The sequence below is a fragment of the Boleophthalmus pectinirostris genome, unplaced genomic scaffold, assembly GCF_026225935.1.
Source record: "Boleophthalmus pectinirostris isolate CB_2022bp ecotype Guang Dong unplaced genomic scaffold, ASM2622593v1 HiC_scaffold_17, whole genome shotgun sequence".
NCBI lineage: Eukaryota > Metazoa > Chordata > Actinopteri > Gobiiformes > Gobiidae > Boleophthalmus > Boleophthalmus pectinirostris.
In genome coordinates, this window is record NW_026571115.1 from 30,497,441 (window position 1) to 30,518,759 (window position 21,319).

Below are 21,319 nucleotides of genomic sequence, written 5' to 3' on the forward strand. Positions count from 1 at the left end.
CACTTTATGTATTATACAAATGAGTCCTGGCGAGAAAAAGCACTCAAACAAAGCCATCTCGGCCCTCCACCCCGCCCCTCTCATTCCCGCCTGATTCAAAATGGCCGCCACACGCTGCGCCTCTGCACTATTAGCACGATTAGCGCTGTTAGCTCGGAGCACCACGCTGGCTCTCTCCGTTCGGTCCGGTTGTTTAATGGCCGGCGCGGGGGAGGGTCTGGACGGAGCGCGAAGGGGCAGAGCAGCTGTGGTCATCTGAAGACGCAATAAAAACGACGTTAACACATACAGGGTTCTGCTTTGGGGAGTCGTCGAAGACACGGAAGAATAAAGGAACTAATTGCAGTAACTTGAGTAGACTTTTGAGTAGTTTTGAAGAGATTTTGAAAAATGTACCTGCGTTTGTGATTAGGGTGGGCAAAATTATTAAAACGAATATCAACACTAGAAGAATGTGAGCAGGTATCGATACTAAAAAGTCACATTCACAGGACAGAAATGAAGCTTTCCTGAATATTTTTAGAATGATTTTGAGCTGAACCAGAACATTTACAGGAGCACATAGACTAGTATACGTCCATGGACCACTGTGGAACCTACCTGGACCACTGAGAGATCACAGAGATATAAGACCACATGGGAATATAAAAGAAAATATTACCATTTAAAGGGCCCATCTCATGTAAAATAACTCTTTTCACATTGTATCTTCTGCACATAAACAAGCACAGTTTGGGTTTTGGAACATCCATTACACAATAGTTATGAAATCTTACTGATTTCTTGGAGACAATCACAGACCAGGAACTATGAAAGACCGACTATTGCTCATCCCTCCGCCCGTCCTGAGAAAGCACAGGCTCCGCCCTCCAAACGTGACGTAGGCTCTGAGTGAGCCGCCCTTCCTCCGCCATCTCAGGGAGGGAGGGGGAGACAGGCGTGCACCCTGATAGTGGCAGGAATAAACTTTTATTCATCATGGCGATACAGCGTGTTCAGCCGCATGTGTTGAACCCGGAATCGGACGAGGACTTTGAGGTGCATGAAGCGCAAGCACCTCGTCGACATCAGCTGAACATTACTGATTAGTAAAGTATTAATAAACACTAGTAGATAAACTTATTATATCGTGTACACTGCAGTGTAGAACAATTATTTTATGCTGTCGCTTTTGTTTAGGTGTTCATGTGGGAATTGTCAGACGATGCAGGGTGGAGGCGGGGCGGAGGCAGTGGAGCGAGGGAGGGTGCGAAGCTTTTTCTGCTATGTCAAACGCGTCATAGGCGTAGCTGCCGCGTCATCATTGTACCAGGCTTTAGTTTGTTGTCATGTGGGAGGGTGGCAGAAATATGCTGCAATTTGTTTAAAAAAATAAATAAAAATCAAACTAAAAAACACTTTGGCCACATATACAAGGCCCACACATCACTCTTAGAAGGTAGAAAGCTCTGAAAAGTTGATTTTGCATGAGATGGGCCCTTTAATGTTGAAAACCTCATTTTATGGTCTAAAAAAGTTTATCAGAAGTTTTCAGAATCGGTATTGAGGATTGAGTCTATTCCTTAGTATCGAAATTTAGTTTGAAATGTTAGAATCATGACAAGATTTGTTGCGATTTAGTTAAAGGGACAGTCTAGAATTTTGGACATAGGACCTCATTTCCTAGTGAGTCAGAGGGTTGAAGACGTGTGGAGACACTTTTTTAAAATATTCCATCCAGTCCTTGTATTTGCAGAGGTCGCTGGTGCTAGGTCTTACCCAACCCACAAAACACCTGAGGCAAAACTTTTATTACACCAAACTGTCGATGTAAATGTCTTTGTTGACAGAATAATTTTAGAAGTAAAACCAACCTTGCATTTGAAGGATTTATGTCTGGATGGAATATTTTAAAAAAAAGTGTCTCCACACGTCTCTAATAACAACACTCTGGTTAACTACAAAATGAGGTGCTATGTCCAAAATTCTGGACTGTCCCTTTAAATTCTAACCATGTCATTTGTTATTAGTTACATGTAAAATCATCAGAGGAGAGTTACTGCTGTACTCAGATGCTCTCATGTCTTATATTATGGATATTTAAGCGGCTGTTGTCCTTGGGCAAGATTTTCTTCACCCACCTTCCGTTTATGTTCTGATAGCAGTGTATGAATGCTGTATAGGCAGTGAATGAAAATGCCATGGAAACCAACTTTAAAGATCTTTAGAGCTTTTACCAAGTTATAATTAAGGCTGGGTATTTAAGAAGTTGCCGATGATACGATACATACCTCAATACAGAGGCCACAATGCGATACTTATCTTGATACAGAGGCCACGTTACAATACATACCTCGATACAGAGGCCACGATATGATAAATACTTAGACAGAGGCCACGATACGATGCATACTTCGATACAGAGCCACGATACGATACAGACCACGATATGATACATACTTCGATAAAGAGGCCACAATACGATACATACTTCGATAAAGTGGCCACGTTACGATACATACTTCGATAAAGAGGCCACGATATGATACATACTTCGATAAAGAGGCCACAATACGATACATACTTCGATAAAGTGGCCACGTTACGATACATACTTCGATAAAGAGGCCACGTTACAATACGTACTTCGATACAGAGGACACGAGACGATACATACTTCGATACAGAGGCCACATTACAATACACACTTCGATAAAGAGGCCACGTTACGATACATACTTCGATAAAGAGGCCACGTTACAATACATACTTCGATAAAGAGGCCACGTTACAATACATACTTCGATAAAGAGGCCACGTTACGATACATACTTCGATAAAGAGGCCATGTTACAATACATACTTCGATAAAGAGGCCACGTTACGATACATACTTCGATAAAGAGGCCACGTTACAATACATACTTCGATAAAGAGGCCACGTTACGATACATACTTCGATAAAGAGGCCACGACACGAAACATACCTCGATACAGAGGCCACGATATGATACATACTTTAATACAGAGGCTACGATACGACACGTACTTCGATACAGAGGCCATGATACGATACATACCTCTATACATATGCCACGATGCGATACTTATCTTGATACAGAGGCCACGTTACAATACATACCTCAATACAGAGGCCACGATATGATACATACTTCGATACAGAGGCCACGATACGATGCATACTTCGATACAGAGGCAACGATACGATACATACTTCGATAAAGAGGCCAAGATAGGATACATACTTCGATAAAGAGGCCACAATACGATACATACTTCGATAAAGTGGCCACGTTATACTTCATAAAGAGATACATACTTCGATAAAGAGCACGACACGATACATACTTTGATACAGAGGCCACGTTACGATACATACTTCGATAAAGAGGCCACGATACGATACATACTTTGCTACAGAGGCCACGATACGATACATAGTTTGCTACAGAGGCCACGTTACGATACATACTTCGATAAAGAGGCCACGTTACAATACGTACTTCGATACAGAGGCCACATTACGATACATACTTCGATACAGAGGCCACATTACGATACATACTTCGATAAAGAGGCCACGTTACAATACATACTTCGATACAGAGGCCACGATACGATGCATACTTCGATACAGAGGCCACGATACGATACATACTTCGATAAAGAGGCCACAATACGATACATACTTCGATAAAGTGGCCACGTTACGATACATACTTCGATAAAGGGCCACGTTAATACATACTTCGATAAAGAGGCCACGTTACAATACGTACTTCGATACAGAGGACACGAGACGATACATACTTCGATACAGAGGCCACATTACAATACACACTTCGATAAAGAGGCCACGTTACGATACATACTTCGATAAAGAGGCCACGTTACAATACATACTTCGATAAAGAGGCCACGTTACATACATACGAGGCCACGTTACAATACATACTTCGATAAAGAGGCCACGTTACATACATACTTCGATAAAGAGGCCATACAATACATACGATAAAGATACCGACATACAAGAGGCCACTACAACGATACGATACAGAGGCCACGATATGATACATACTTTAATACGAGGCTACGATACAACGTACTTCGATACAGAGGCCATGATACGCATACCTACATATGATGCGATACTTATCTTGATACAGAGGCCACGTTACAATACATACCTCAATACAGAGGCCACGATACATACTTCGATACAGAGGCCACGATACGATACATACTTCGATACAGAGCAACGATACGATACATACTTCGATAAAGAGGCCAAGATAGGATACATACATAAGACATACGATACATACTTCGATAAAGTGGCCACGTTATGATACATACTTCAATAAAGAGGCCACAATACGATACATACTTCGATAAAGAGGCCACGACACGATACATACTTTGATACAGAGGCCACGTTACGATACATACTTCGATAAAGAGGCCACGATACGATACATACTTTGCTACAGAGGCCACGATACGATACATACTTCGATAAAGAGGCCACGTACAATACCGATACAGAGGCCACATTACGATACGATACAGAGGCCACATGATACATACTTCGATAAATACATACGATACAACGATACATACTCGATACCACGATACGATACATACTTCGATACAGAGGCCACAATACGATACATACTTCGATAAAGAGGCCACAATACGATACATACTTCGATAAAGAGGCCACAATACGATACATACTTCGATACAGAGGCCACGATACGATACATACTTCGATAAAGAGGCCACGTTACGATACATACTTCGATAAAGAGGCCACGTTACAATACGTACTTCGATACAGAGGCCACATTACGATACATACTTCGATACAGAGGCCACGATACGATACATACCTTGATACAGTGAGCAGTCGATTCGATTTGATTCACTACAATATATTTCTAATCGATTCAAGAAAGCTCAAGAAAAAATCATGGCTGTGATACTAAAAGTCTTTGCTAAACCACTTCTTGTGCAAAGTTAAAATAAAACACGCCCATTTTAAGCCTCAAAACAGTGAAAATGTGAAATGTGTTGCATAAATGACTTTCCTTCAAACAAGCAACAGAACTGTAGCTCTGTAACTAAATGATTAGTCAAATATACCAAAAAATACTCCCGGTGATATATTGATACAGCAGCCCACGATACTGCTGTAATGTATCATCACATTAAACGATACGATATATTGATATTTCGATATTTCTGCACACCCCTAGTCATAATATTGTTCCCTAATCAAAAACATACCTGGAGTTGTATTTTCCTTCGTTCATGCTTGTTTGATGAATCTTTTTTAGTAAGGCATTCTGTCTATGTCCCATAAAAACATGTAATTTTGAAATTCTCAGTTTTGTTATGTCAGAGGTAAAAGCCCAGAGATCTCCTGCCCGGTTTTAAGTCTATAAATCAAATCTGGAACATTTCTGCTGTCAAATTGTGTTAACTACAGCTGTGTACTTTCGTTAGCGTGTCAGAAAAAGTTCCTAACCCCAGTGTTTTTGTGATTTTTCTAACCTAAACCCCATGCTAATGTGTCTAAATGTGTGTTCTGCTTGTGTGCTGTTGCAGGTGGGTAACCTGGGCCTGCTCTTCATGCTACTGTTTTTCATCTACGCCGCCTTAGGAGTGGAGCTGTTTGGAGAACTTGGTAAGAAGTGAATATAAACACAAGTTTACTCTGTCTGGAAAATACTACACACACTATACCCACACACTGTACTCAAACTGGGGAGTCACTTTTCTCCATTTATTTTTTTTTATAAACAGTGATACTTAAAGTTGCACTATGTAACTTTTTGATTGTCCATCACCTCCTTGTTTCTATTAATATGTCACTGCTCTGCTTGGAATGTTCCACAGTATGACATTAAACAGCTCTTTCTTACATTTATTCAATTACTGGTGGTTTTATAGCTTAAAAATACCTTGAAAAACAGACATTCTGACTGTGAGCGGGGTCGCCTCTCCACAGACCTGACCTGTAGCTTGGTCTGATTTGGTCTTCATGGTGATTGAAAGGTTTAAAGTCATAGTGTGAAATATTCCAGACAAAGCAATAACATCTCCATGGAAAAAAACATTTGACGGATCCTCCAGAAAAGTTACACAATGCACTTTTAAAGTTCAAATATTAAGCCAAACTGACTCTTGTGAGGTTTTAGTCATGTGTTTTGAGTTTGAGTCATCCTTTATTATTAGTCTGTCTACATTTCCAAAGCTCAAAATGCTCTGTTCCACCTTGTGATGTCATGAAGTGGTAGATTTCAAGTTAACAGCAACATTTTATAGGGCTGTCCCGATCCGATCACGTGATCGGAAATTGGCGCCGATCACTTAACTGTGGACTTGATCCAGACTCTGACATTTTGTGCCGATCAGGTATCGGATAAATAATATACGTATATAACACACAAGACACACAGGACACAACAGTTTTTCTGAGGTGCAGGATTTGCTCAGGGACGTCCCGTCAGCGCGACGTCAGTCCTAGTGCTTGCTGTACCAGAGGCGCACTTATGCTGGGACTTTTGGGCCGTGCCGTGCTCGGGCGCTGTTACCTGGGGTTCTGTGGCTCATGTTCACACCTGTGCGGCCGATGGCGTCATCGCACTGCTCTGTTTGTTTGCATGTTTCACAGCACAGCTGACGCTTTTGGCAGGGAGGGTGGGAACAGTGGAATGAAGTGTCTATTGAGCCGTGAGACTGATGTTGTATGTGGTGCGCGCTCCGCTGTGGGTTTGTGGATGTGTTCGCGGTGCTCGGGAGAGAGGCTGTGGGGCTTCTGTCATCGCGTTTTTATTTGGTAAGATTTTGTATTATTTGGATTTCATAGACGAGCCTAAATGTTTAAAATGTAATGCACAGGCTTCCATGTAATATCAAATATACAAACTGTAGATTGTGCAGAGTCGAGTCTCAGGTCTGATCTGATTCTGGTCTGGTTCATATACTAAGTTACACATTCCAAGACCAGACTGTGAAAAGTCAAGATTTTCAACAATGATGGTGAATGGTTAGAAAAGACTCGGACTCTGGAGCAAACAAATGTGATCAGGACATCCCTGACATTTTACCTTTAGTTTAGTAGTAACGGGACACATGTTTAACTCAACAACATAACGAAACGCTACAATGACAGGGAGATGAAGAAAACTGGGCCATTTTCTAATTTTTCCTACATTTTGGCAGACTTACTACCGCGAACAAAGCCCGCCAGAAGTTGTTATCACATCTTTCCAAACGTTTTCCATCACAAGTTGGAACAGAGCATTTTGAGCATTGGAGATGTAGACAGATTAATAATAAAAACTTACTCAATCATGTGTGAATGAAACAAAACACAACTTCAGGTCTGTTTTTTGATGAGGTAATAACATTCTAACATGGCTAAAAGCTCAAAAGAGTCAGTTTTGCATAATACATGATCTTTAAGTACCAATAATTTCCCGATTCAGATAAAACTGCTCCCCTCTTTCTCTCTCTCTCATGTGTCTGTTTATCTCCGTGTCAGTCGAGTTGGCTCTTCCCTGGAGCGTTCATCAACTGGGCAACAAAAATTTAAATCAGTCACTTCCACTTTCCAGATTTCACATCCAAAAATGTCCTATCGGCAAAATAAAAGCCTTTTTTTTTTCTTTTTTTTTGGCAACGGAAAGGATAAGTGGTGAAATCATGCAGCGTAGATCAGTTGAGTCCATTCCAAAGATTGTGGAGATATAAAGTAGAGTAAAGAGAGAAAGAAGGAGGGAGAAGGAGAGAGATAGAGAGATGAAGGGTTGGAGAAAAAGAAGAAAAAAGAGAGACAGAGAGATAGAAGAGGTGGGGGGCTTGTGGTGGAAGAGAGAAAGTCGAGAGACAAAAATGGAAAGACAGACTGGGAGTGAGTGATATAAGAGTGGAGAGGAAGAGAGATGAGAGATGGATGGAGAGAGAAAATTGAGAGAAAGATTGAAAGAGGGAGGGAAACAGATCGGTAACGAGAAAAGTAAAGAAAATGAAAGGGGAGTGAAAAGGGTGGAAGAGGATTGAGGAAAGAGGAAGAGAAAAGGACTGAAAAAGCAAGGAAGAGTGAGAAAGAGGGAGGTAGAAGAAGAGAGGGATAGAGAGATGAAGAGTTGGAGAGAGAAAGGAAAAGAGAGAGACAGAGGAGAAAGCAAGGGTGGGAGGCTGGCGATGAAAGAGAGAAAGTTGAGCAACATTGATGGAAAGAGAGAGTGAGTGGTAAAAGGGTGGAGAGGAAGAGAGAGGAGAGATGGACAGAGAGAGAGAGAGAGAGAGAGAAAATTTTAGAAAAAGAGATGGGTAGTGAGAAAGGGAAGTGAGAGCTGAGTGAAAAGAGGAAGAGAAAAACTGGTGAGACAGAGATGGAAAGAGAGAGTGGGAGAGATCAACAGAAGGGTGGAGAGAAAGAGAGAGAGGACGAGGAGAGATGGAGAGGGTGAAAAGATTGAAAAAGTAAGGAAGCGATAGAAAGAGGGAAGGAGAAGAAGAGAGGGATACAGAGAGATGAAGGGTTGGAGAAAGACAGAGAAAAGAGAACGAAAGAGAGAGACAGAGAGAGAGAGAGAGACACAAGGGTAGAGAGAAAGAGAGAGAGAGGGATGAGGAGAGATGGAGAGAAAGAATGAAATTGTAAGGAGGATGGAGAAAGAAGGAGAAGGAAAGAGAGATAGAGAGATGAAGGGTTGGAGAAAGAGAGAGACGGAGAAAGAAAGAGGGTGCGGGAGACTGCTGATGGAAGAGAGAGAAAGTCGAGAGACGTAAATGGAAAGAGAGACTGGGAGTGAGTGATAGAAGAGTGGAGAGGGAGAGAGAGGAGAGATGGATGGAGAGAGAGATGATAATGAGAAAGGGAAAGAAAATGAGAGGGGAGTGAAAAGAGGAAGAGAGAAAATGGTGAGACAAAGATGGAAAGAGAGAGTGGGAGAGATCGACAGAAGAGTAGAGAGAAAGAGAGAGAGAATGACGAGGAGAGATGAGAGGGGAGAAAGATTGAAAGAAGAAGGAAGAGAGAGAAAGACAGAGGAGAAAAAGAGAAGGATAGAGAGATGAAGGGTTGGAGAAAGAGAGAGACAAAGGGAAAGGGTGTAGGAGACTGCTGATGGAATAGAGAGAAAGTCGAGAGACATAAATGGAAAGAGAGAGTGGGAGTGAGTGATAGAAGGGTGGAGAGGGAGAGAGCGGAGAGACGGATGGAGACAGAGCGAGAGAGACGGGTAATGAGAAAGGGAAAGAAAATGACAAAAAGTAAAAAAAGAGAAAATAGCGAAATAACGAGAGGGAGAGACAGACAGAAGGGTGGAGAGAAAAGAGAGTGAGATGGATGAGGAGAGATGGAGAGAGGAGGAAAAATGGAAACGGAGAGAGAGAAGGGTGAGGAGGCGGAGAGAGATTTAGATGAAGAAAGAGCGAGGTAGAGGAAAAGCCAAAACAAGAGAGTGGGAGAGAAAGAGAAATGACACTGAGGCAAAGGAGAAAGGAAAAAGAAAGAAAGAAAGAGAAGGTGGGAGTGGATGGAAACCAATCGTGGGAGAGACGGAGTGATGGAGAGAGAGAGGAGAGAAGGAAAGATGGAAAAGTACGCGTGTAATCCTAGCGTTTGGTGGCTCTCCTGCTCTCACACAGATGGTTTTGGAGCAGGGCTGGAGCTGTTTGCACTAAAACACAATCTGTTCACACACGGGAGGCACACTTGTGACAGTTTGTGCTGATTATTTTGTTTTTATGTCTTTTTTAATTATTTTAATTTCATGGCACAGTGACAGTCCCACTGCGACGAGGCCCTGGATACCAGAGCTTTAACCTGCAGACAGAGAACATTTACAAGTTTGTCGCATTCTCACTTTATGGATGGCCCTCATGTGAAAGAACTTCAGAACCTACAGAACTCACTCACTGAGCTGCAAAGGCTGCACTAGCACTGGCTCATGATTGGCTGCAGGTCCTGAGGTTTAGGCAGTGAAGATTTCCAAACAACAAATTATAACATAAAGAACTTCATGCCATCGCTTCCAGTGTTTTGGTAATTAACCAAAAAGTCTTAAGTTTTAAAAGTCTTAAAAAGGTCTTAAATTTCATGTCCCTAAATTAAGGCCTTAAAAAGTCTTAATTATGTTGTCCAAGTCTTATTTTTTTCACAAACGTAAATTTTATTAGCTTATTTTTATGTAAACTCAACTGGGCTGCAGTGAAACGCAGAGAGGGAAAAAAAAGTACAACGTGAAATCATGTAACATGAATGAACGTCTAATTTTGAGTATGCACAAACAATACATGCATCACGAATTTCGGACTTCCGGTCATTGCGCAATGCATACTGGGAAGGATTTTCCGGTATGCATTGCGAAATTTTCTGAAAAAGTGAACAGCAAACCGCTATGTTTGTTTTCCCAGTGGGATTGACAAAGCCGATCTTTTCAAGTCTTTTGAACCATATCGCTTTTGTTTCTGGTTCTGATATCGTTTTATTTTAGTTTTGGGATACGGACATTGTAATTGTGTGGTTGTTGGATGTCCTCACAGCGTAAAACGGCTGAGAAATTTGTTTGCGAACTTCATAACTGCAAAAGGGAATCAGATCTGTGTGACTGCAAACCTCCGTTCAAACTGTTTCCCTTCCCGACGGAATTGAAAAACAGTGAAAGGTGAAGGTGATGGGCAGGATTGATCCACAGGAAGGACCTAAAAGGAAACCTTTGGCTGCCTAAATCATCCTGATTTTGCAGCAAACATTTTGTATGTGGAGTGCCAACAAAACAAAATCCCGATCCCTCACTCCACCTTGGTTATGAATTTAAAAAGTCAACGCAAAAGTGAAAGGCACCAGCTGTTCGCCAAGAAACACCTTCCACTGCAAAGAGACCAAGACGTAATAATGCTGTAAAACCACAAGAAAAAGAAAGTGCGAGCTCAGCCTGTTTGTCTTCTGCACCTCTCGATTCACAACCGGGATCCCACTTTGTTGGTGCACCACATACAAAATGTTCGCTGCAAACTCAGGATGATTTCTTAGGCAGCCAAAGGTTTCCTTTTAGGTCATTCCTGTGGATCAATCCTGCCCATCGCCTTCGCCTTTCACTATTTTTCAATTCGGTTGGGAAGGGAAACGGAAGGAGGTTTGCAGTTACACACATCTGATTCCCTTTTGCATTTATGGAGTTTGCAAACAAATTTCTCAAGTCGTTTTCCGCTGTTAGGATCCAACAACCACACAATTAACGATGTCCGAATCCCAAAACTAAAATAAGACGATATCAGAACCAGAAACAAAAAGCAATATGGTCCAAAAGACTTGAAAAGATCGGCTTTATCAATAGACGCATCCCACTGGGAAAACAAACATGGTGATTTGATGCTCACTTTTCCGGAAAATCCTTTCCCAGTATGCATTGCACAAAGTCCATAATTCGTGATGCATGTATTACTGAAGTAGTCCAATCTGTCATAGCCACTTAAATTACAAAATCGAGACTCTGACTTGAACTGCACTGTATTGTACATGAGTGTTTTTATCTTAATTTATTTATTTATGATTACTGTATTGGTTAGATATGTTTTTTTTTGTTTTGTTTTGTTTTGTTTGTGCGCATAAATGTTGTCCTGTCTTGCACTTAAATTTTTGTCCTGTCTTGTCCACACATGGTACAGAGAGAAACGTAAATTTGACTCCTTTGTACGTCTAGTTCATGGGAAGAAATCGACAATAAATCTTACTATGAATTTCTTGAACTTATGTTGTAACTTTATCCTCTTAACCATTCTGTTTTGTCCTTCTCCTCGTTCTTTGTTCACAGTTTGTAATGAAGACTACCCGTGTGAGGGGATGAGTCGTCACGCTACTTTTGAGAACTTTGGCATGGCCTTTTTGACCCTGTTCCAAGTGTCCACGGGCGATAACTGGAACGGCATAATGAAGGTACGGAGATCCAGTGACTTTAATGAAAACATACTCGCGAGCATAATAGTTCTTTCAACAGAGACGAGAAGCACTGACCCTGGGCTTTTGGTGCGCTGCTTAAAAAAAAGAAAAGTTATGAAAAAAATCACGGCCTGAATACGCTCCATTTTAATCTTACGGTAAAGCTGCGTTGTTTAACTTTTCTGGTGGAGAGTCCGTCAAACGCTTTTCTCCGTGGAGATGTTATCGTTTTGTGCGGAATTTTCCACAGTATGGTGTTAAACCTTTCAAACCAGACCAACTTACAGGTCAGATCTGTGGAGAGGCGACCCCGCTCACAGTCAGAACGTCTGTTTATCTAGAAGTTTTTGAGCTGTAAAACCACCTGTAATTGAATAAATGTAAGGCAGAGCTGTTTAATCTCACACTGTGGAACATTCCAGGAAGAGCAATGACACGTCCATAGAAACAAGCAGGTGATTGACCCCAAACCAAAGTTACATAAAAATCTACATCTAAAAATACACGTTTTTCTGGTGCAAGATCCTTTATGTGCAATGTTTAACAGTATGACAAAGGAGGAATTCAATTTGTCAACGGAACAAAGTTTTATTTGGTCGAATACGTCTTCCTGAAGATGTAAAAAAGGCCTCTTCTTTGACGCTGTTACGACCCAGCTTGTTTGGGGTGAGGGAAGTAACAAAAATAAAACCAAGATTAACAGGAACGTAAAGGTAAATTAACAAAACACTAAAAATATACAAAAACTAAGAAACAGAACAGAATAAACAGTTTCCACACGCAGGCTTACACAAATGGTAAAACTTAGGGACACACACTTCCAACACACAAAATAACCACAGACAAAACCAAATGCACTCAAAAGGCTGCTTTCAAATAGGTGGCCGGACTGCACTCTTCCTCTCTAATTTATGTAATGAATGTAAAGAATCCCTCAGTCGTCCAGGTAGAATTCATGAGGAGAAAATTCAGTTTGTTGACTGGACAAAAATTTGTTTGGTTGAAGACGTTTGAAGACGTGGGGGTCTAAGAGGTGTGGAAGCTCCATTATGGCCATGAATTGTTATGCTATTTAGACCCCACACCCTGTACAGGTCAATAGGCCGAACTACCTAACTGAAACTGTAAACAAGTAGGTGTGTTAGTTTCAGTGTAGTTCGCTCCTCCCTGCAGATATAAGGAAGTGTCCACCAGCATCTGACCAAAACTGAAGAAGCAGCTTGGATGAGCTGTGAAATGTCTTCAACCAAACTAACTTTTTTCCAGTCGACAAACTGAATTTTCTCCTTATGTAATTAATGGCTGTCTCTCTCTTTTTAAATTTAATCTTGAATTTTATTGATTAACTTTTGATTACTTTTGATAGTTTTTCTTGCAGCTCATCCAAGCTGCTTCTTCATTTCTGGTCAGACACTGGTGGACACTTCCTTATATCTGTCAGAAGGGAGGAGCGAACTACTCTGAAACTAACATACCTACTTGTTTACAGTTTCTGTTTGTTAGTTACGTCTATTGAACTGCACGGAATGTGGGGTCATATTAACATAACCATTCAGGGCCATAATGGGAGCTTTCACACCTCTGGATCTGACCTGGCTACAGATATTGTTCTTTTGTTTGTTTTGATTTAGGTTTGAGGATGGAGTTGTAAATAGCACATAGATGGTGTCTAAGTTCTCCATTTCTGTTCAAAGATGGATTCTCCTTCTTAACAAAAATACCTTCTTTAACTCCCTTAACTAACTAGGCCTAACTAACAAAAACTGTAAACAAGTAGGTGTGTTAGTTTCAGAGGAGTTTCAGTGTAGTTAGCTCCTCCCTGCAGACAGATATAAGGAAGTGTCCACCAGCATCTGACCAGAACTGAAGAAGCAGCTTGGATGAGCTGCGAAACGTATTCGACCAAATAAACTTTGGTCGAGTTGACAAATTGAATTTCTCCTTTTGTCATGGATTCTACCTGGACGACTGAGGGATTTTACACATGTTCAGCAGTATGGCATCAAACTTCTCTGTTGCCATAGATACAAATAATAAAAATTAATGTCATTTTCCATGTATTTGAGCAAAATATGTCTTGTCCCAGTACAGATATATTATATAAGCATCTCTAGACATCAAAATAAGTCTGCTGTGTACTGTCTGCATCTAAAATAAAGTGTTTTATATTAGAGAATCAGGAAGTGCGTGTTGGCATGCTATCGTACTTTCAGTCAAGCAGTCTTTATTTATACTGCTCTTTACAACACACATGGTGATCAAAGTGCTTTCCAACAAAATCAACTAAATTAAAACTTACAAAAACATTATTGTGATGGCGAAACTCCACTCTGGCCTCTGGAAGTTGTATAAATTTTATAAACTCATTGTGGTGAATAATTAGGATGCATAAGATAAGTAAGGGATAACTTTTGACATCTACAAACTGTTTATATTGTAGTAGTGGAAGTATATTGTCAATAAGATGTTCTTTATTCTATATTATAGCCAAGTTGTAGTGTTGTGTTCTCGTGAAAAACATAACTGGAGTTTTCTTTCGCTTCATTCATGTTCAAGGAGTCCTACATTATTTATCTCACCTTGCCCTGCAGCTGGACTGTCGCAAGGTTACAGATTTCAAACTTTCGAGAATCCATTTTGTATTCATACAACTGACTTGACTAGAAACTGTAAATATGACTCTAGCTGTGCCTGATATTTACCGTCATAAAAAAAAAAAATGAAAAAAACATACTTAGTTCATTTGAAACAGTTTGCCGTGGTCCAAAGTTAATCCTCACTTACTTTAGGCAAGAGTTTATAGCGTTTTTGCAACTTACAGAGACCAAGATGAAGTTTTGGCAACAACAAGCAGCATGCTAACAGTGCTCTTTCTGATTATCGGACAATAAAACGCTTTATAATTAAACGCAGACGGTACACAACGGACATATTTAGACCCAAAAAGCTCATCTATGTTAAAATGTTGTTTCCTCAACACAAACATATCCAGAGTTCTGACAAACCCTGCATATTTAGGCTTCTTCTTAGTTCTTCCCTCAAATGAAAAACACTCTGTTCCACCTTGTGATGTCATGCTATAATACAGGAAGTGCTCCATACACGTTCCCTAGAATCATTTGGATAATTTCAGCTCAAGGATTGCCCGTCTATACTGAACACGGGCGACAGTAGCTCAGTTGGTAGAGCTGGTTGATCAGAAGGTTTGTAGTTCGAATTCAGCTCTTGACACAGAACATCATTGGTTGACTGTTCAGATCTGTAAAAGAATTTAAGTAATTTATCCTCCACGTACTTCTTGGTTTAACATTGACTCATGAAAGCTATATTTACACCATTCGTCCCTTGGCATACCATCGGCATACCACTTTCTAAACTGTGACATATTGCTGTCTAACTGGTGTTTATTGGCCTTCATAGTCTCACCACACTTGCTTTACAAACCTCCTTCTTTGTAAGCATCTTCAAAGGGGCTTGAACACTCAAAGATCACACTATGTTCAATTTTCAAGTCCCTCAGGCCCGTATTATTGATGGTAAATAAACTTCTCCTGCGTAAGACGTCCAGTTGATCTCCAGCCTTTTACTTCCACCCTTTCTTGGACAAGCTGAAAACCTCTTCAACAATTTCCACTGACCCACACCGGAACGAATGCTTTTGTTGTGTCCTCGGGCAAGACACTTAACCCACCTCGCCCCCAGCGTCTGTGCACACTGGTGTACGAGTTTGTGCATGAATGGGAATTGAATGGTTCCTTGATGTAAAGCACTTTGACTGAGGTCTGCACTGGACACAATTTTCGGTCCCACGCCCACAAAGAATTATAATTTTCATTCCCGTTCCCGCCTGCATCTGCGATATTTTGTGCCGTTCCTGCCTGCAAATCCCGAAAGATGTGGACGTTTGCTTTCTTAAGCTCTATCAAACACAGAGAATCGGAAAGGAATTGTCCAAAATGTGCGCAAGATTTGACCACGTCCACAAATTTAGGCTGATTAAAATGTTTTTATTAATGTCAAGTAAAATATCCAGCACAAATTACGTCTGATAGGCATACATTCATCATTTATATATTTTACTTTACACCCATATTTAGTTTCCCACTCCCACCCGCGCCCGCAAAGAGCTTTCAAAACGTGTCCCGCGCCGTAGTGTTTCGCATCGGGTCCTGCGGGAAAACCATAAACGGAGCGGTAAACATGAAAATGATCACTTCATGACATCACAAGTTTGAACAGAGTATTTTGAGCTTTGGAGATGTAGACAAACATAATAATAAATGGTGTGAATGGAACAAAACACAACTCCAGGTATGTTTTTGAGGAGGTAACCACATTCTAACCCGAGTTAAAGCTCACGAGAGTCAGTTTTGCGTGATATAGCAACAGTATATCTGAAGAAACGTTTTGCTCAAATACACGGGAAACTAAATCGGCTGCAGGACCTTTAATCAGCTATTCCAGTGTGTTCGGAATGAGACAACTTCACCAAATGGGAACAGTTAAAATGTGCAAATGAAAAGCTCACTTTGCATAACATGTCCCCAGTAGAGCCGCTGTGTGGAGGCTAATTTGCTCTGACATTCACGCACGTGCCATTTCAGACTATTTGACCATTTCTGTCCCTCTCAATCTGCGAAATATTCCCCAGATGTTCAATTTTCGTCCACTCGTTTTCACCAGGGATAGTTATTATTTTTTATGACTTTCTCCGTGTCTTTTTTTTTTGTTTTTTGGTTTCTAAATAACTTTATCTGAGTTGTATTTTTAGCGCACTAATTACCGATATGTAGAAAGTCCCAATAGTGTGGTACTGCCGTTTCTCCAACACGAGTTTTAATAGCAAAATTTCATGCCAAAAACGTTGAGCGGTACTAATGAGGTTTTTTGGGTGCGTTAAGCAAAAAATGGAAAAAAATGTGAAAAAATCATTTCAAAGCAAAAGTAAAGTTCGAGGGGAAGAAGTGTTGTTTCATGAAGTTTAATTAAAATAAGGAGTCTAAACGATAGTGTAATTTTCTCAGTGGTAACAGAGTTTAGGTATCAACAGGCCAAACTTATGCATTTTCATTTAGTCATTTAGTATCTTAAAAGAATTATTTTCTTTTTCTCTTAAATGGTGCACTGTGTAAGTTCTCATGAGTGTTGTTGGTTTAAGTGAAATATTCCACATTATGGCATTAAACTGATGTATTTAAAGGAGCTGTACCTGATTTTTACTCTTAGAAAATTACCTTATGCATTCAGAGCTTCCTAATTATTCACAGTGATGAGTTCATGAGCACATTTCAGTTTCAAGAGTTTTGTCATCGTGGTTAAACTAACAACAACTAGCATGCTAACCAAGAGGTGGTCAGAGCAGCCAAAAATTGTGCTCAAGTAAAACTTCAAAATAATATTACTCAAGTACACAGTACTTCATGGACAACAGTGGTGGTGAAATGACTCAAATAAGAGTAAAAAAAAGTATTGACTACTCATCTAACAACTGATTTATAATTTGAAACAACTGTAACAACTAGTGATGTAACGGTACACAAAAATCACAGTTCGGTACGTACTTCGGTTTTGAAGTCATGGTTCAGGTTCATTTTTGGTACAGTTATGGGAACAAAATGTAAAACCATTTGTTTGTTGTTTATTTGAGTGTTTATTAAACCAACAATTTGTTTTAACATTTATACAAATGGGAAAATGAAATAAAATCAAAGTGCTGCTTTGGTAATACAATAAATAAATAAAATTTAATAAAATCTTCTCAAATAAGCAAAAAGTAAAGTGCAGCAGTAACAGTTCCAGCATGAATTTTCCGTGCCCACAAAAGGCGAAAGTGAGGTGCTGGGTGAGATGACTGTAGTTTTGCAAGGTTCACATGGTTCGGAGGGATGTAGTCAAGGTGAGAGGCAATTGTTGTCAAGGCTGCCATACTAACTATAAAATGCTGCAGGAAACACAGCCATCCCAGTCATGGACGAGTTCATTCGTGAATATAAAGATCTGAGCCTCCCTGTAGCTGCACATGTAGTGGTGGAATACACCGAACCGAAAGTCCCATACCGAAACGATGTGGTAAGATTACATGTACCGTAACAGCCCTAGTAACAACTGATTTATAATTTGAAATTTGAACATAATTTGAAGGACTAAACATGACAAAAATACATAAAATCAGGTATTTTCAAACAATAAACACAAAAAAAAAACATTATATCTGAAGAAGCAAATCAAATGTTCAAATCAGTTCATATTGTCAACATAAATCTTTTGTCACTTGTAGACTTTCTCACAGTACGAAGAGGAAGCACAGCTTTTACTCAAGTTAGACTACAGCTACTTCAATAAAAAATATTACTACTCAAGTAAAAGTAAAAGTATATTGCTAGAAAAGTCCTCTGAAAAGTACTTCTTGATAAACATACTCAAGGAAACATCTTTTCTCTGCCCTCTACAGGACACGTTGCGCGAGTGCCCGCCCGACCACGGCACGGAGCTGGAGTACGCGTGCAACCCGAGCCTGCAGTTCATCTCGCCCATGTACTTTGTCTCCTTCGTGCTCACCGCCCAGTTCGTGCTCATCAATGTGGTGGTGGCCGTGCTGATGAAGCACCTGGACGACTCCAACAAGGAGGCCCAGGAGGAGGCGGAGATGGATGCAGAGATTGAGCTGGAGTTGGCCCAGGGCACCCTCTGTTGCATGGGCGCCCCCGGATGCGGAGGCGGGGGTGGCGGAGGAGGAGGAGGAGGTAGCGGCGCAGGAGGGCCGGTGGTGGTCTCCGAGAGGGCGAAGGAGAAGACGTCCAGGCCGGCGGTGAGGGAGGACAGGGCGGACAGGGGGTTGAAGAGGATGAGGCACAGCACCAGAAGCTCCGGGCAGGCCTTGTACTCCCCGTCGCAGGTGAGAGACGGCGGGCGGCGAGGGGGCGGGCGGGTGCTGTCGGGGGTGCGGGGGCATGAGGTGTGGGTGAGGTGGGATACCGCAGCACTGAATGGCACTTTCATTGTGGTTTTGACTCATGTAGGACGCTGAAGAGAATGGGACGCAGTGTGTAAATGCTGTATGGTTCACCGCGGGAATTTCTAACCAAGTTTAGTTTTGAATTTTTGGAAAGAATTTTGCTTTCTAAAGGCCATAGCAAAGTTGACAATGTAAATTTAACTTTATCTTTTTTGGTTTTGTAGTTAAGTAATACTGTTCATGTCATTTTGAGGGTATTTCAGTCTTCCTTTATCATGTGAATAAATATCGTGAAAAATATTGAGCTCTAAATTGACCTTTGACCCTTATTTGTCCGTTCTTGTTCTCTGCCTTTGGATCATGAGGCAAAAATAAGGAGTCGTGCAAAGACAAAAGGCAGTAACAGTGTATGTTACTGCCTTGTGTCTTTGTAACTGTAAGTTTTGAGCTCAATATTTTTCACATACAAATATTTCTTCATTGTAGTGACGAGTTGTCAAATTTTGGGAGTCCTGCTTATTATACTTTTGTCTGGACAAAACTAAACTTTGAAGTCATTTTTCTCAGTTTCACTCTCTGGCGGCTGAGTTAAGGTCTTTTGCTTTTGTAGGGCAGAATATTTAAGTGAACAAAGTTAATTAAAACATTTTTTTTAACTAATTTGCTAGTTGGTTGTAGTGGAATTAATCAAATATTTGTATATGTATTATTATTATTATTTATTTTTATCACAAAATGCTAATTGAGTCAACCAAATCATGCATTTTTTTTTTTTTTTTTTTTTTTAGAGGGAGGTGGATATTTGGCTCCTTCATGAGATCTAGTTAAGTACCGTATTTTCCGGACTATAAGTCGCTCCAGAGTATAAGCTGCACCAGCCAAAAAATGCATAATGAAGAAGAAAAAAAAAAAAAAAATATATATATATATATATATATATATATATATATATATATAAATATATAAATCGCACCGGACTATAAGTCGCGCTTTTTGGGGAAATGCATTTTTTAAAATCAGAGACCAAGAACCGACATTTCATCTTGAAAGGCAAGTTATAGTAATAACAACAGAACAGAGAACAACAGGCTGATTAGGCGTTAATATGTTAACGTAACATATGAACAGTTATTCAGATAATTATAACATAAACAACAAAACATAAGTTTATCAAACTCACAATCTTACTCCAAATCACTAAATCCACTGAATTCTTCATCCTCGGTGTCACTTCTGCGCGTCCGGAGATAAACCATAGATCCATGAGATAAACAGAGCGTCGTTTCCTCTTCTGTGTAGCTGTCGTCAGACTCGGTTAGAATTATTCTGGCCTTTCTGAATCCCAACAGGATGGGTTTGATTGTCATTGAAGTTCAGGCTTTGTTGATTCATCCAGTGACTTCCAGGAAAGTTACATGATGCACCCTCCTGGTTGCTGTGAAGCTGTGTTCTCCATCCTCGCTTTCTGCCAGTCCCTCACAAGTTTCTCGCTCACTCCAAACTTTCTTTCTGCTGCTCGATTGCCGTTTTCGGCTGAATGTTTCACTATTTGCAGCAAGACAGCGACTTATTATACAGGAGACATGCGCAGTAGAGTGCGAAGTGACAGTGGTACAGGAGTAATAGTAGCAGCAGATACTGACACACAAGCCTAGAGCGCCTCTCGCGGCTGTCATTCTGTAAATTTTAATATATAAGTCGCACCGGAGTATAAGTCGCTGGAAACACTCAAACCATGGACAAAAGTGTAACTTATAGTCCAAAAAATACAGTAAGTTAAGTAGTAGTGAAGTAGGTTAAGTAGTAAACAATAGTTATATTGATTACTTAAGAATTAGAGGAAGTATTTTTGGAGTTTTTCTTGTTTGTTCAGTTTTGGTCAATATTTAAAATTTACCAATAACTTTTTACAAATCATAAGAGCAGATTAATGATGGTTAACCTGTTGAACTTTATCTGCTATTCTACTTTTGTCTAATTGATCAGATTTTTTTGAACTTTCCTTTGTGGAGAAACGAAGCTTGTGTGTTTTTGCGTGTGCGTGGATGTACGACTGTATTAATTTCATTTTGGATCAAATCAGAACAAAGACCGAACAGTGAATAGTAATCTGAGCTGTCAGGCATTTGTCAGTGCTGTGTGTTCTGATGCAGCGGCTCATGCGGAGAAAATGACACGCTGGTCTCTCCACCGCGTGAAGCTCTGAAGGGGTCCCACACAAGCCACTCATTTTGTGCTGCGCAGACGAGCTCGTGTCATGGAACAAAGTCGAAGGATAATTGTCGTCTTTTGTGGATTGACTGACATTTTCAACTACTCCTTTTGTGGTTTTAACAAGAAACACAGAGATTTTTCGTCCTCCGTGTGAACTGCGCAATTGATACTTTGCAGTTTATGTCATC

The 21,319-nt window shown here is 40.5% G+C and overlaps 1 protein-coding gene across 1 annotated transcript in view; it reads left to right on the plus strand.

Moving 5' to 3' along the window:
• The window catches only part of cacna1ia (calcium voltage-gated channel subunit alpha1 Ia), a 493,137-nt gene that overhangs the window by 429,970 nt on the left and 41,848 nt on the right, over positions 1–21,319 (plus strand). Inside the window, exons 30-32 of the mRNA XM_055153099.1 lie at positions 5,614–5,692; positions 11,838–11,959; positions 18,414–18,857. Of these exons, the coding sequence (XP_055009074.1) occupies positions 5,614–5,692; positions 11,838–11,959; positions 18,414–18,857 (645 nt within the window). The remainder of the gene's footprint in view (positions 1–5,613; positions 5,693–11,837; positions 11,960–18,413; positions 18,858–21,319) is intronic.